Here is a 15,060-nt window from a genome sequence, read left to right on the forward strand (position 1 = left end):
AACAAGGGCAAGGAAAAACTCCCTTACCAAGGAAGAAACCTTGGGCAGATCCACGGCTCAAGGGGCTAACCCAACTGCCAGGGGTCTTGGTGTGTGTGTTGGATGGGGGAAATATGTTCATTTTTTTTTGTGTGAGAGCAGCTGCATTTTGTATAAGCTTTTTATACAGGTATTATTACAGCCAGTGTAATAGCATTGCAATAGCATTGCAATAGTCTATCCTTGAAGTGACAAAAGTATGGATTAATTTCTCAGCATCTGGTAAGGATAAGGACTTCCTTATCTTTGAAATGTTCCTTAAATGGTAAAATGAAGTTTTGGTTATCTGTTTTATGTGATTATTTAGTGCTAGGTCCTGGTCAATTATAACTCCTAGGTTTTTAACAATTGTGGTATTTTACCATAATCTGGGTAGATGGTTTATTATGGACCTGTACAAATTGTTGACGGTTAGGAAGGTATGATCTAAACCAAGCGAGTGCTGAGTCTTTGATGCCTATCAAATTTTCAAGCCTAAGTAGTTTGTCGTAGTATGTCATGGTCTATGGTGTCAAAGGCAGCGCTGAAGTCCAGGAGGACCAGTATTGATACAAGGCTAGGTTTTTTGAGGGAGGGCTTAATAACAGATGTCTTAAACGACTGCTCTACATGCTCTGAAAAACAAAGCAAAACATTATCCAGGAAGGGGAGAGCAGTCTTGAGGTGAGTAGGAATAGGGTCTAGTAGACTAGTTGTAGATTTTGATGAGGAAATTGTGGAGGTGAGATCTAATATGTTGTGTATATGTAAATGAATTAAATGTTGTTCGAGGTTTTATCTGTGATCTCATCTGTTATGCTTTTTGCTATCTTTCAGCAATGGAGTATGTGTATTTAGTGAAACTGATTGGTTATTGATCTTATCTCTAATTGTTTGACATACAATCATAATACTGACATACAATCATACTGTTGAAAATAACTGTTTTGTGAACTTTATTCAACATAGCCAGTGATTTAGGCGAAATTTATGGTGTTAATTACAGTGAAATATACAATTTAAAAAAAATAGGATTGAAACAGGTAAAAAAAATGGAGACATAATTTTTCTCAATGTTCAATGACCTCTAAAGACAATCCAACCACTCTCCAAAAATTAACATTTCAAACCCACAGAAACCACATAGGCCCCCTGACTAAATAGCAGCAGTGAGCAGTGAGCTATTTCCATTGCCAAACATCAATAATCAGCCACCTGTAGTTTTTGTGCAACCTGGCACATAATATCCAAGTGGGAGTGAAAGTGGAGCTCTCCAGTTTGAATAGAAGGTTCAGAAGATTAATATGCAAATAAGTAAATAATTAATAAGTAAAACGGTATAATTATATAAAAATGCCTTGTTATAAGTATTTTTTTCCAAATGAGTATAATATCTGCTGTGGTTAAATTGTGCCTGTCATATTGTCACTCCTGGACATAAGAAATCCTTGCAAGATGAAATACCTATATTATTATTATCATCATCATCATTATATGACATTTTCAATGGGTCAATGAGTAAAATTATTTCCACAAAATCTGTTCCTATTTCAGTACTCCTCATGGTCATGTTTAGACAAGGAGAATAGGCTACTCATTTTACTGAAAGAAAATCTAATTTGACTATTGACTTGCTCTATTTAGCAGTATGTAAAGAAGGCATATGAAAGAAAGTGGGTGGTGGACATGGTGTCAACATGGATTTCTTTTATTCAAACCACCATCATTCAATATAAACATACAGAAGTAGGCATAGTCTGGAAAGTAAACAGCAAATCATCATACTTCTGTCTGAAGAGGAAGTAAATCTTATCGTCAGCCATGATTATTAGGCCTCTATTGGAAAAGCAAGTGAGTAGGTACAGATGGCTGAGCATCGTGCTGTGATGTATTGTGCTGCACTGTTCCACAAGCATTACTGATGGTCCATAACAGTAAATAGTAAGAGTATAAAAAACAAGACAAACGAAATGGGAAAACAAGTTCTTCCAGTTTAGAGAATATTCTGCACCAGTTTACCTTGTGGAGTCAGATGTAACATTATCACGGTTTTGGACACAACTGTTGGGCTGTGAATGTGTGTGAAGAAATCTGTAACTGACAATGGCACACTCCCAGTCCTATGATCAAACTCACCACACTCCCCACCTCTAGGAGGTGACTACAGAGTTTCAACATTTCAAACAAGGTTAAGATGTTTATCTGATAGGGCTTACATATTTGAGTTAAATATCAACACAGCTGTCTCCAGACATATATGTAACATTTGGCTCCACAAGCCCATAGACATGGCATGACACATGTTGAAGGGAAAAAAAGGCACTTGAAGCTATTAATATATCAATGCCCTGGAATGGTTGGTATACAAACTGTAAAGTATGCTATATAATTTATGTTCAATAAGATCAAAGGCCATCATCAGCTGATATGTCTAGGTAGTATAATAGGAATCTTTAATACCTCCAGCCCAATTTTTTGGTACATTTACATCTTCAATATAAACCAATCTTGAGGATAAACCTATTCAATGACATGTTGAATTTAGTTTATCTGATCATTAAATAAAACAGGTCTGCATGAAGAGCTACACTTTTGTACATAAGCACATCATAATTGGTTGCATAGTTTAAAGCTTTCTTCATTAATCGATGATATCAAATAATAACTAAAAGCGGCACTCAGAGAGTGCAATGATAATAAAAGTGAGACGTAATTTGTAGGCCCGCCCTGTCATTCAGACCTGCTTTTGGTTCTTTCTTGGTGATGTCACCAAGTTTCATGAAAATCAGCCTGGTAGTTTTTCTGTACTTTTCTGATAAAAAGACAAACAAAACACACCAAGAATTTAACATGACAGTGATCGTTCATTCATTCATTCAACAATCATTCTGTCCCAAAAACAATAGAAAAAAGAAACATTCCATACAATAGTTCATGTTGATCTGTCATTGGTATTTACTGAATATGATTTCATAATCTCACAGCTCAAACCGGTTTGTTGTACCTGTGGCTGATACAAAAGGGCAGTCAACAAACTGCCTGATACTGACACCACTGAGGTGGTTATTATGGCAGACTGGCACAAAAGGGACAGTTATACGGTCGTGCTGAACATGGTCAAAAGCCATCAAGCTGGAATGGAAATAGTAAAGTAGAATATAGCAATTATTCAGAATTCTACTGGGAATGTTAATCAAGTCAGTGGGGTCTGGTTCATTTATGATTACTACCATGACAAATAGTATGTTCAAGTCAAAAGCACACTGTTCAATGCTACCCTCTTTTAAGAAAATGTAACCAGTACCAAGCCTGTACTTCATGCACTTACAAAACTTTGCTTTCACTAGTCCTATTTCTCTAAAATGGGAAATGAAGTGATGCATTTCACATGCACAACAACCAATATAAAATGATTAATTATTTCATGTATATATTACTCTATATACAATTTCAAATAAAACATGATAACATGATATAAGACAGACAAGGGCTAAAATATAAGTTCACATCAGACTTCTGCATCTTTGCAAGTTAAGAGCAAAGGGCAGACTTTAAGGCACAGTTTAGAATTCCCTTCATTTTGTTGAGGACAAAGTCACATTAAATGCTTAAAGAAAAAGGCACTAAATTATACAAATCATTTAAATTATTTAAATAACTAATTCTTTAAAAAAAAAAAAAAAAAAACAAGAAAAATGAAAGAAAAAATTAACTGATTCCATTTCACTTTGCCCGGAATGTTGTCGGCAGAATTTGGTCATCACAACATAAATCTGAACGTGACAATATTTGTAAACAGACATACACATGCCTTCATTCTCCCATTCACCCTCACACACACAAAGTAAACACAAAATTATAATTGCACTTTAGTGTCTTAACCTTTCCTCCTCCAGTTTGTCCGAGCCCTTCAATATGGCAGGAGTTACTCCACAGTCACAGATTTTGCCAAGTTCCTGGGGCAGTCCACCTGATTAAGGTAAACCATATCATTAGTACCACATCAGAGGAAAGAATGAAACACACACACACACACACACACACACACACACACACACACACACACACACACACACACACACACACACAGTCATACGGCTTGCACAACACAAAATGAATTTGCCTGGGTGAGGTGGGCAGAGTACACAGCAGCACACCTCACACACACACACACACACAAAATAATGTGAAGGAACTCTGGTGAACGGTGATAACGGACAAGGAGAATAAGAACAGGGAACATGACAGATAAGGCAGATAACCGCAACAAAAGAGAAGCGAGAAGTCAAGTCATGCTGCACCAACAGCGTGAGAAGGAGGTGGGTGGGGGTGGGGGTGTGAGTGTTCACTATGTGAACGTACGTCGTATCCTCTGAGCACGGCCAGGTGGAAGGACAAGAGCTGCAGGGGGATGACGCTGAGGATGCCTTGCAGGCAGTCCACCGTCTGGGGGAGCTCCACGTTCTTATAGGCACACCTGGTGATTTCTGGGTCGTCACGGCAGCATATGATGATGGGTCGTCCCTACGGACAAAGGCAGAGAACAGAGATAAGGTCACACTTAGAATAAATACATTATGAATCCTAGAATTGGGCAGCGTCTTCATAGAATCATAGAATTGGGCATCTGTCAGCAAGAACTCTAACCATTTAGGCTATTTTAAAAGAAGCTATGTGGAATTCTGTAGGCTTTGAGACGTATTGAACGCAGCCACACGACACTCTTGCATTGATTCTCTAGAATAATCACGTCTCGATGCAGAGAAGTTAATAATTTGAATTTTAAAACTGACATTAATTCGCCTTCTGCCACATTCAGTTGGCCTGCTGCTGAGTGCTACAGAAAACTCTCCATGCCTCTGGCCTGCTGATTCTCTGCTGTACACGCAAGCGCACCACACACGTGAGTGAGAGCACATGTGCGAGTTGTTTATGTTTGAGCTGCGACAAAATGGCTGAACTTCAAGCGCATCACCAAGCCTGGTCGACCGGCACCAGCTTCCTTGAAAGCTACTGTATAGCAGCATTTTGGCTTCCGTGAAGTTGAAGGTAAATTGGACAAGAGCTACACAATTTGCAAGGTGTGTCAAATTGAATTTGAATACTTTGCAACACAACCAACTTGAGGAACCACCTCAAGTTTGCACCTGGTGTTGGATGAAAAGCCGAAGCGACCTGTTGCTGATGCTAGCCAGAGAACGATCAAACAGGCGGTGGCAGTCTGTCGCAAATTTAAGGGGGTACTCACACTGGGCACGGTTCACTTGTACCGTGCCGGAGTACAGTTCTTTCCCGTTCTCACACTGCATACTATCAAACTGTACCCAGGCACGGTTCAGCTGCTGTTCTCTAGGTTACACTTTACTTGAAGGTTTCTACATAAGAGTGACATGACACTGTCATGAACGTGTCATAAGCATTATAAACAAGTCACGTAAACATGTTTATGACATAACGCTTCTGTCACTCGCTTCTGTCAAGTGTCATTCAGTTTTTGTCATGACAAGGGTTAGTGTTAGGGTTATGACAGTGTCATGTCACTCTTATGTAGAAACCCTAAAGTGTTACCGAATCTTTGTTTTTTCTCTTTCAGGGATTTGCTCATTGCCTATAACAGGAGGATTTTGTGTTAATAGAAAGTCATATCTATGTGACAAAGAGCAGCCTTTAAAAAAAAAAAATAATCTGTTAATTTTCTTTAATGATCCCAAAAGTAGCAAGTGATCACTCAGATTTAAAATAATGTATAGAAATATACACATATATAAAAAAAAAAATTGTTGCATCGAGATGCATTAATAATCGCATTAGAATCGAATTGTTGACTTCCCACCCCTATTGACTTGCATTGCATTTCATAGAGGCCACACATGGTATTACAAAACCGTCAAACTGGCACTACTTGGTTTGCATGGCAACCAACCATGCAACCATGCATGGCATGCATCTCGACAACACAGAGCTTGAAGGTTATGTCAACACTGCTGTTTCTTCAGATTCTGTTTCTGTTACTGGGTCATTTTTTGATGTTTTCAATAAAAACAAATGCCACATAGCACCTAAAATTTAAAAACATAGAGATGTACATGTAAGTGTGTGTTTGTGAGAGGGTATGTGCACTTCTGGCCAAGTGTATTTATCTAAATGTATATAGTAGAATAGTATATATACTCTTTTGATCCCATGAGAAAAATTTGGTCTCTGCATTTATCCCAATCCGTGAATTAGTGAAGCACACAGTGAGGTGAAGCACACACTAATCCCGGCGCAGTGAGCTGCCTGCAACAACAGCAGCGCTCGGGGAGCAGTAGGGGGTTAGGTTAGGTGCCTTGCTCAAGAGCACTTCAGCCCTGCCTACTGGTCGGGGTTCGAACCGGCAACCCTCCGGTTGCAAGTCCGAAGCACTAACCAGTAGGCTACGGCTGCCCCCATATGTGACGGTAGCCAGCTGTAAACCTCACTCTCTGACACCTTAAGAGGGAAAATAATCCCATGGGTTTGTAGTCTCCTTGCTAGCGCACCCTCCATTCAGAGTTCAAGTCCGGTGTGTTTTGGGAGGCTCTTACCTGTCTGGCCGTGACCTGCTGCAGCGCGTTGTGGCATTTGGTGTAGCAGGCGTCTCTCATGACCACCATGATGACGGGCATGTCTTTGTCTATGAGGGCCAACGGTCCATGCTTCAGCTCCCCAGCCAGGATGCCCTCTGAGTGCATGTAGGTGATCTCCTTTATTTTCTGTCAGTCAGGCCAATGCAAAAGCACATCTTACACACAATGGAACACCTTACTGGCAGGTTCGCTTTCCAACCAGAACATCTGGTATCACTAACAAACAGTGATCAGTCTGTTAGAGTCAGTCTCTCAGTCAGTCTCTCATCTATTGGGTCATTCCACGTCAGTTCAACCAGGGCCCACGCACTTAGGTCTCAAAAAATTCTGAAAAAATTACCAGGTGTACCTATGTTACCCAGGAGATACACTGTAAAATTACTCTTATGTAAGATCAATACTTTCCAAGATACAGACAGTTTTACAGGGGGAGGGGGGGTCGATTTTGTTCTCTTTTTTTTGTCAAAGTTCACAAGCCCACAGCGCAAGAACTAAACCATGTAGGAGGCTCAAATTTTGCATGCTGGTACATAAATATGAATAGTATGTAGCAAAATCGTCACGTTTGGTCTGGATAATCCTGCATGGTCATAGCTGTCCCTCAAAGTTGATACAAATTTTATTGGAGTTTTTGGCTGGGCTCTGTTTAAGCCTTCAGAAGACATATTTGTACTCAACATAGGCTCTTGATTTATTTTCCTTACTGAGATAAGTAGAAACACTCCCACAAAAAACAATGAACAGAAAATAAATCCCTTCAGGGTCTGAACAGCAGACCTCACAAGTTTGAAAAATCATTTTGGTTATCATTTTCAGAGCACCCAAACACCTTGTGGGAATATACAAAGATTTTTTAAATATGTTTTTCCTTATTCTCCATGATCCCTTCTTTTTGAAAACACCAATTTGACTTGTCTTATGCAAATCTTTCTTTTTTATTTTCCACCCTGAACATGGGCAAAATGCCCCATTGACATCAATATGTCGACACCCCCTCCCCCTGTAAAACTGTCTGTATCTTGGAAAGTATTGATCTTACATAAGAGTAATTTTACAGTGTGTCTCCTGGGTAACATAGGTACACCTGGTAATTTTTTCAGAATTTTTTGAGACCTAAATGTGCGTGGGCCCTGGTTGAACTGACGTGGAATGACCCTATTACAGTTCTGCTTGCCTGGCAGGCTCCAATCACATTGACCCTGCGTGTCAGACAACCTCTCAGTTCTGCTCTTATATTGGCTGAGTGCACATACAGGAGATGATGAGGAAATATAAATCATCTGGCAGGCCTGAAGGTAAGAAAGGCAGAGAACAGGCAGAGAACGCCTCCTACCCAACCAGGGAGCATGTGTGCGCTGTGCCGAGTAAGGACTCACCAGCGCCCCCTCTAGGCAGGTGGCGTAGTTGTAGCCACGGCCCATGACCAGCAAGGACCTCTGCTGGTACAGCTCCTCTGCTATGCTTTTGATGTGCTCATCTAGAGCCAGGACCTGTTTTATCAGTGCTGTAGACAGACATTACAGGATGCTGTTAAAGACACAGAAATAACATAGCTTAGCTAAATATGAAAATCCTTACTGAAAACTGTGGAACGCATGGTTTCTAGCAAACAAGTAGTGAAACTAGTCAAACTCTGTACTGAACAATCTACATGAACTTGAGAAAAGGAATATGTTTTGATCTACTGAAAGTGCAGATGTGTAAGTGTGCAAGTCCAAGTGTAAGTGTGGAGGTGTAAGTGTGGAGTCTATATCGGAACTCCCCCTATTACTGTCGGTCCCGTATTCCCGCCGTCTTGCGTGTATGTGTCACTTAATATCCATTTCTATACAAACCAAGACGGCAGATTCCTAAAGAAACGCAACCACCCACACCATAGGTGTATCTAAATTAACTATGTACCAAAAATGACATTTTACCGTGACTCGAAGAGCTGTAAACAGTGTTGTAAGGCTGCGTGTACACAACCGCTTGGAGCTCCAGTGGAATTTTAATTTCATGACGAGAATTCTCAGTCTAAACGGCGTAAATAGGCGACCCATCAGGCCAGCAACTCCTAGAGTGGTAAACTAAATCGGATATTTCAGGCAGTAAATGCTCCCGATAAGAACCAAACCAGATTTTGTTCAAATCTACACACCTATGGCTACTGAAAAATGTAAGGTTCATTTAGCAAATGTTATTTTGAAGTGTTAAAAAACATCGTTGTTTTAGAATCTCAGAACAAAAGTGGTGATAATTGGGGGTGTTACGATAAGTGTACAAGTGTGGAGTCTATAAGTGTGCAAGTGTGGAGTCTGTAAGTGTACAAGTGTGGAGTCTGTAAGTGTCCAAGTGTGGAGATTGTAAGTGTCCAAGTGTGGAGGCTGTAAGTGGTAGAGGGTGGTGCGGTGAGGGTGGCGGGGTGTCCTGGGGTGGCGGTGGCGGTGCCCACCTGGAAGCTGGCGCAGGCCGCTGATGATCTCCAGTCTCCTCTTCTGCAGAGACAGCCTGTCCTCGCTCATCATCAGGGCGAACATGATGAGCGCCACAAACTGGCTGGTGTAGGCCTGCGGGGCAAGCAACACATTCACACATTATACTCACATACACTACGCCCTCTCACACCACTCTGTCACACACACCGGTTGTACACACATTAACATAGCTGTACCAATACAATTTTAAGTGGCTGGCTGAAAAAATAGGAGCCACACGGGATTTGAATGAAATTTGAATTTTTTTATTAACTGTTTGCATCCCTGTACCACTGTGAATTTGTACCTAGTTAGGTAAAATAAGCCTGCATTGACAGTTTGAACTGATATCACTACTTTCTCTTATAGGATTTGCTTAAATACCTGTGAAGCAGAGATCTTGATAAGCAAGGTATAAGACGAGAACAACACTGTGTTTAAAGGTGAAAAAAGATCAGTCTGCAGTCATGGTCATCAGCTGCAATGGTTTTGTGTCATTGCTGTACCTTTGTGCTGGCCACTCCGATTTCTGGTCCTGCATTGATGTGGATGCCGCAGTCGGTTTCTCTGCAGATGGAGCTGCCAACAGTGTTGGTCACTCCGACGGTGAGAGCGCCACGGTCCTTACAGTACCGCAGCGCCATCAGGGTGTCAGCTGTCTCACCTGGACATCCAACACAACACGGCTGTCACTGCAGGTCACACGGTCATCAACACCACCATGATGTTTTGAAAGCTATGAATTTATTCAGTCAATCAATTGATCCTGTGTCTTTACATAGTACTTAGAAAATGGAATAGAACCAAACTGCCTGGAAACATTTCATTCTGAAAGAGGTAATATAAACAAAACAGTGATACTATACCACAGCCCATGAGGATGTTGTGTCTTTACAAGACAATCATAAACTTTAGCTTATAAGCACAAAAACTGCCTCCTACCTGACTGGCTTATGAAGAAGCAGACGTCGTCTCTGAACACAGGGGTGATGCGGTCAAGAAAATCGCTGGCCAGCTCCACCATGACGGGCAGCTCAGTCAGCTCCTCCAGGATTTGTCGCGTCTGCAGAGGGCAAGAGAGCGCAAGACAGACATGCTAAACCAGGTTCAACAGACATATCATACAGACAGAAGGAGGCATTCCAGTCTGATGCGTACCGCGACTCCAGCATGGAAGCTAGTTCCACAGCCAATAATGATCAGGCGCCGGCATCTCCTAATTTCCTTCAGATGATCTTTTAGCCCTCCTAGCACAACTGTGGAAACAGACACACATTTGGAAGAGTGAGCAACTGCATTTGAAACTTTTGTTTACAAGAAAGATGCGTTGTACTTCTGTAAAGCTTTGGTAAGAGTTCAATGTGCCAGTTTCAGTTTAATTTCCCTGCTGGTTACGACCCTTGAAATTCGGAAGTGGAAGAAAGGTTCCCAGACCCATTCTCAACTTCAGTTCAGATTTGAGAAGTGGTCTAGTGTTAGCTCCACGACTCCACGACTTTAAATCTCTGCCTGAGAGATTAAAGGTTAAAAGTCATCATAACAACTGAGGAAAGAAGGTACTGACTGAGGGTGCATTACCTGTATTTGTGTCAAAGCAGATCCTTCCTCTCATCGTGTTGAACACCGACTCAGGCTGCTCAAAAATCTCCTTCTGCATAAAGGCCTTGAAGTTCCCTGAGAAAGAAAGTTTACATCTGATTGAACATCAACAACAGAGGCTCTCACCACACAGAGGAAAGACAGTCTACCTGTACCACAGAGCTTGTCAAAAGCCTTTTTCCATCTTTGTTTAAGAACAAAACAAAACAAAAAAACAAAAAAAAAAAAAAAATCGCTCATCACAAAGGAACCCTCCTAACTTCCCTTTGAGACATTTCAATTGAAGACTTAACACAGGGGTTTCCCCTCAGATCAGTCTAAATGGGTTACACACACACATTCAGCAGGTGAGGGTAAAATGGCCCATGGACTGCATTTGCACAGCACTGTTTTCCAAAGCACCCACTTTTCTCTTTTCTCTACAGATTCATGCCACACAGTATTCCATTAACATGCACATTCATACACACACCGATGGCAAAGGCTGTCATGCAGCATGCCAACCTGCACATCACATCAAGGTTCAGTGTCTTGCTCAATGACACTTAAATGATAGGGTCAGTAGGATAGAGTTCCTTACTGAGGAATTTTTCAAAAGTGGTATATATGAGATACTGGTTTTGGCTGCAATTTTCAAGTGCAAGTCTCTTCATATCTCAAGAATAAAATGAGATTTAAAATGAGACTGGCATTTTTGTATGATGGCTCATGGTTATAAGACAAAGCCATGGTGTCACACAGCTGTTTGAACTGATATGAAACTGACCCATACGTGTTCATGTTTTTCCTCAGATCAGGTCAAAATGTGTTCCACGCTCTAGTCTGTGGTGGATGCCCCAGCGTGGTGCGCTCTAGTCAGTGGTGGATGCCCCTGCGTGGTGCGCTCTAGTCAGTGGTGGATGCCCCAGCGTGGTGCGCTCTAGTCTGTGGTGGGCTCTGACCTTTCATGATCTGCTGCAGCTCCATCTGCAGGGTCTGGATGACCCTGGCCGACTCCTCGCCCGCGCTGCGGCTAACGCGGTGCAGAGACAGCTTGCCCTCCGCCACTGCCGCTATGTCATCGTCCTCCAGGTACACCACCTTGTTAGTGTGCTCGATGATGGCGCTGAGGGGAACACACAAACACACACTCACAGATTAACACATCACATTATAACTCTTGAGTGTTGTTGATACACAGTAGGCAAATTGTGTCCTCAGAACATAATCTGAGAGCAGATTTGGAGTTAGGGTGGAAACAGAACTGGCATGCATATGCATATATCTTTTGGTAAGGTAAAAGCAACGACCGAAATGCAATGTTGCAAGGAGTGAATGAAACATGTTAAATATGCAAACACTGATTCTGTGCAAACACTGACACCCCACCCCACCCCCACCCAAAGTACAACAATCTCCTGTTTTTTAAAAGCTAAATGTTGGCAGGTATGAGCCTGACGTCTTAGTAGAACAGTTGTACCATGTTCCAATCAACAACAACAACAAAAAACTCTAAGAGACATTCATTTCATGGTAATCTTGCTGATATAAGCACTGTTATAAGCTAATTCAGTGTACTATTAGACTAGTAAATTTCTTACATTTGAGCTAATTATTTATGGCCAGCAGAGAGCACTGTTCGCTTCAAAGACTTAACAAAATACATGCAATTTTGCTCAACTGAGAATACAATTAGTCCTCTAAATACTAAGCAGGCAAATTGACTCTATTAAGTACTTTTCAAAGATAAACCACAGTAAAACACAAAAGTCAAATATCCTCAATCAAATTCAATATTTTTTCAAAAGGACTGTATTAACACATGCAATTACACATTTACAAGGCACATCATCAAAACCTATGGCCTTATACTACCTAGACACAGGTAACATAGCCTACACATGTTACTTAGATACAGATGCCAAGACAACCAAAGCCTTTTGCTTCTGGGTTACCTTACCTAGATACATAATGTAAGCTATCTACGTCAAGCCTTCTTCAATCGAATAATAACATTTTAAAAGAGCTCACCGTGGAGAAGAGTGTAAAGAAGTGCAAGCTGCCCGTCCTACCTGGCATCGGAGGCGAAATAGAATTCCACTGCCTTTCCGTCACAGACCGAGTGCAGGGACGTGCTGCTGTCCACTCGGTTGCGGAAGTTTCTCTTCTGCACGTCCCCGATGAAGTCACCTGGAGGGACACCAGGACAGGCGTTTAGTGACCCACACTCCGCATGTCTTCACACTTACTCAACACTAACGAGACGAAAACAAGGCCAAACCCAGACAGAGGCAAGCATGAGGGCTTGCTGAATGATGCTGGATCAATCAAAACAAACAACATGTACATGATCACATCACATCATCTTCATCACAAGAGCGTACCGATAGCTACAGTACTCAAACAGAGGACTATGGGATGTAAACGGGACAGCTTTTATCAATAAGATAAGGGAAGTCTCTGTGATTCTGTTCATCTTATCTTTGTTTGACACTAATCGCTTGGAAAAATGATGACTAGCACCTTTTCTATCAGAGGGTGTACTTCTAAATGTGTTGAGGGCAAAATGAGGCCCTTTTACAGTTGATTTAACCCTTAGAACCCTAAGCTGTTTTTAAGGCATTTTCACTACCTTTATTCATAAGGATTTATTCTGGTCATTGTGAGTGCCACACACACATATTATATATTGTTTTTTTCAGCAGAGTCTAGGCTATCCAGATCTGCCATCATGTCATGTATTAGTACTAGCATTGATTTTATTTTGATTTTTAAAGAATTAAAATATAAAAAGCGTATTATAAAAATTCTTATATTTTGACCTGTATCTCACCATAGCAAGCTCATAGCTCTACATGCATTTCAGGTGTGTGTAGGGCAGACTGTTCTGAATCGGGCAATATAATTGCCATGTTGGAGGGATACTCTGAGGCTGAGCAATTTACAGAAATATGTGGTGTGTGATTTATGGAAATAAATGCCATTTTTTATTTAGTGATGAAAAATGACCTTTCTGCACTCCATATCTATGACACAAACTGATCTGACCTGACTTGACCCAAGTTTGCGTGTTAGCATGTGTGCCATAATGATTCTCAACTTTTTACTGCATTGCCATGAACAAAGTAAAGGCAAAAAAGGTGTTTCTTTGTTCAACAAATTGGGATGCAATGTGAGCCTTGAATTGGATGCCATGCAGGAATTTGCTAGGATCTCAAAACCGGATTATGAACATGCTTTGCCATAGAGAAACACACGATAGTGTTGGATTATAAACATGCTTTGCCACAAAAACAGACAAAAACGTGGGGTAAGTCCAGCTATATGAAGTTATTACTTTGCTGTCACTTCGTCTGTTTTATAACCCAGAAGGATGTACTTGGTATCAAATGATAGCTCTGTGTCTCCTCTTTCATCTGACATGCGTGGCATATCTATCCGATCACGGGTCCGCGAGTAATTCAAACGAGAGTAATGGGTGTGCAGCTTGGTTTGTGTACATGACGTTAATATTTTGCAGTCACTTTGTCTGTTTTTATAAGCCAGAAGGATCAATATACATGGTACCAATGGATAGCCCTGTGTCTCCTCTTTCATCTGATATGCTTGCCATATCTATGCGATCACGGGTTCGCGAGTAATTCAAATGAGAGTAATGGGTGCGCAGGTGAACGCAGACAAGTACTTGATCGTACATACAAGTGCGTGGTCTCGTTGGATCGTTGGATCGTTGGACCCGTCAATCGGGTTCTAAGGGTTAACAGTCCTGTGTGTGTGCCTGTGTAACAGGACAGCATGTGCTTCAGTAATGATTATCCTGTTTATGAGCTTAAGGGCATGTGTGCCACTTCCAAGACAAGCTGTGCAACATAAATGTCCACTAGCTACTCTGCCATGAATCTGTCAGTTAGTGGTCAAATACAGATATGTGTGAGGTGGACAAATGCATGTGATGTTCAACAGCCAACCATTTTGAATTCCTAAACACTAGTTAATCACGGTGTATAGGACAATATGTAAGGGATAATGTATAGAACGCTGGTCATTATTGGGAAAATAAGTCCAGACAGGGCGAACCGGACCCCGACGCACCAGTGGAGGGGTCTTGTTTCGCCCTGAAGGGACTTATTTTCCCATAATGACCGGCGTTTTTATACATTATCCCGCTTATTATACGGCTACTTGCCAAAACGAAATAATAAACTCCCCACGATATGACTTTAGCCTACATAGCCTAGCCTATTTGTTACCGTTCATCGTGGCATTTGCTGATAAACAAATAGTTCGCAACAACACACGCTGCTGAACTTGAATCAAACATTTTAGAACACAGCTGATCAACCGTCTGCTTTCACGTTTGAATGAAGTTCAAGTCCTTGCGTAGTGATATGACAGACGTA

At 41.3% G+C, this 15,060-nt stretch overlaps 1 protein-coding gene across 2 annotated transcripts in view; it reads right to left on the reverse strand.

Annotated features, from left to right (window-relative positions):
* Nucleotides 1-1,710: 1,710 nt before the first annotated feature.
* The window catches only part of gfpt2 (glutamine-fructose-6-phosphate transaminase 2), a 20,689-nt gene continuing 7,339 nt past the window's right edge, over nt 1,711-15,060 (reverse strand). Inside the window, exons 9-20 of one of the 2 annotated variants that reach the window (XM_048232807.1) lie at nt 12,733-12,850; nt 11,623-11,786; nt 10,661-10,756; nt 10,241-10,338; nt 10,025-10,145; nt 9,589-9,746; nt 9,061-9,175; nt 8,003-8,130; nt 6,585-6,752; nt 4,381-4,542; nt 3,901-3,988; nt 1,711-2,830 (exon numbers count right to left, since the gene is read on the reverse strand). In XM_048232807.1, coding sequence (XP_048088764.1) covers nt 3,944-3,988; nt 4,381-4,542; nt 6,585-6,752; nt 8,003-8,130; nt 9,061-9,175; nt 9,589-9,746; nt 10,025-10,145; nt 10,241-10,338; nt 10,661-10,756; nt 11,623-11,786; nt 12,733-12,850 — 1,373 coding nt within the window. In that variant the 3' untranslated portion in view covers nt 1,711-2,830; nt 3,901-3,943. Of the gene's footprint in view, nt 3,989-4,380; nt 4,543-6,584; nt 6,753-8,002; nt 8,131-9,060; nt 9,176-9,588; nt 9,747-10,024; nt 10,146-10,240; nt 10,339-10,660; nt 10,757-11,622; nt 11,787-12,732; nt 12,851-15,060 lie in introns of both variants that reach the window. The other variant, XM_048232800.1, reaches the window with a different exon arrangement.

Source organism: Alosa alosa, chromosome 2 (assembly GCF_017589495.1).
Source record: "Alosa alosa isolate M-15738 ecotype Scorff River chromosome 2, AALO_Geno_1.1, whole genome shotgun sequence".
Lineage (NCBI taxonomy): Eukaryota > Metazoa > Chordata > Actinopteri > Clupeiformes > Clupeidae > Alosa > Alosa alosa.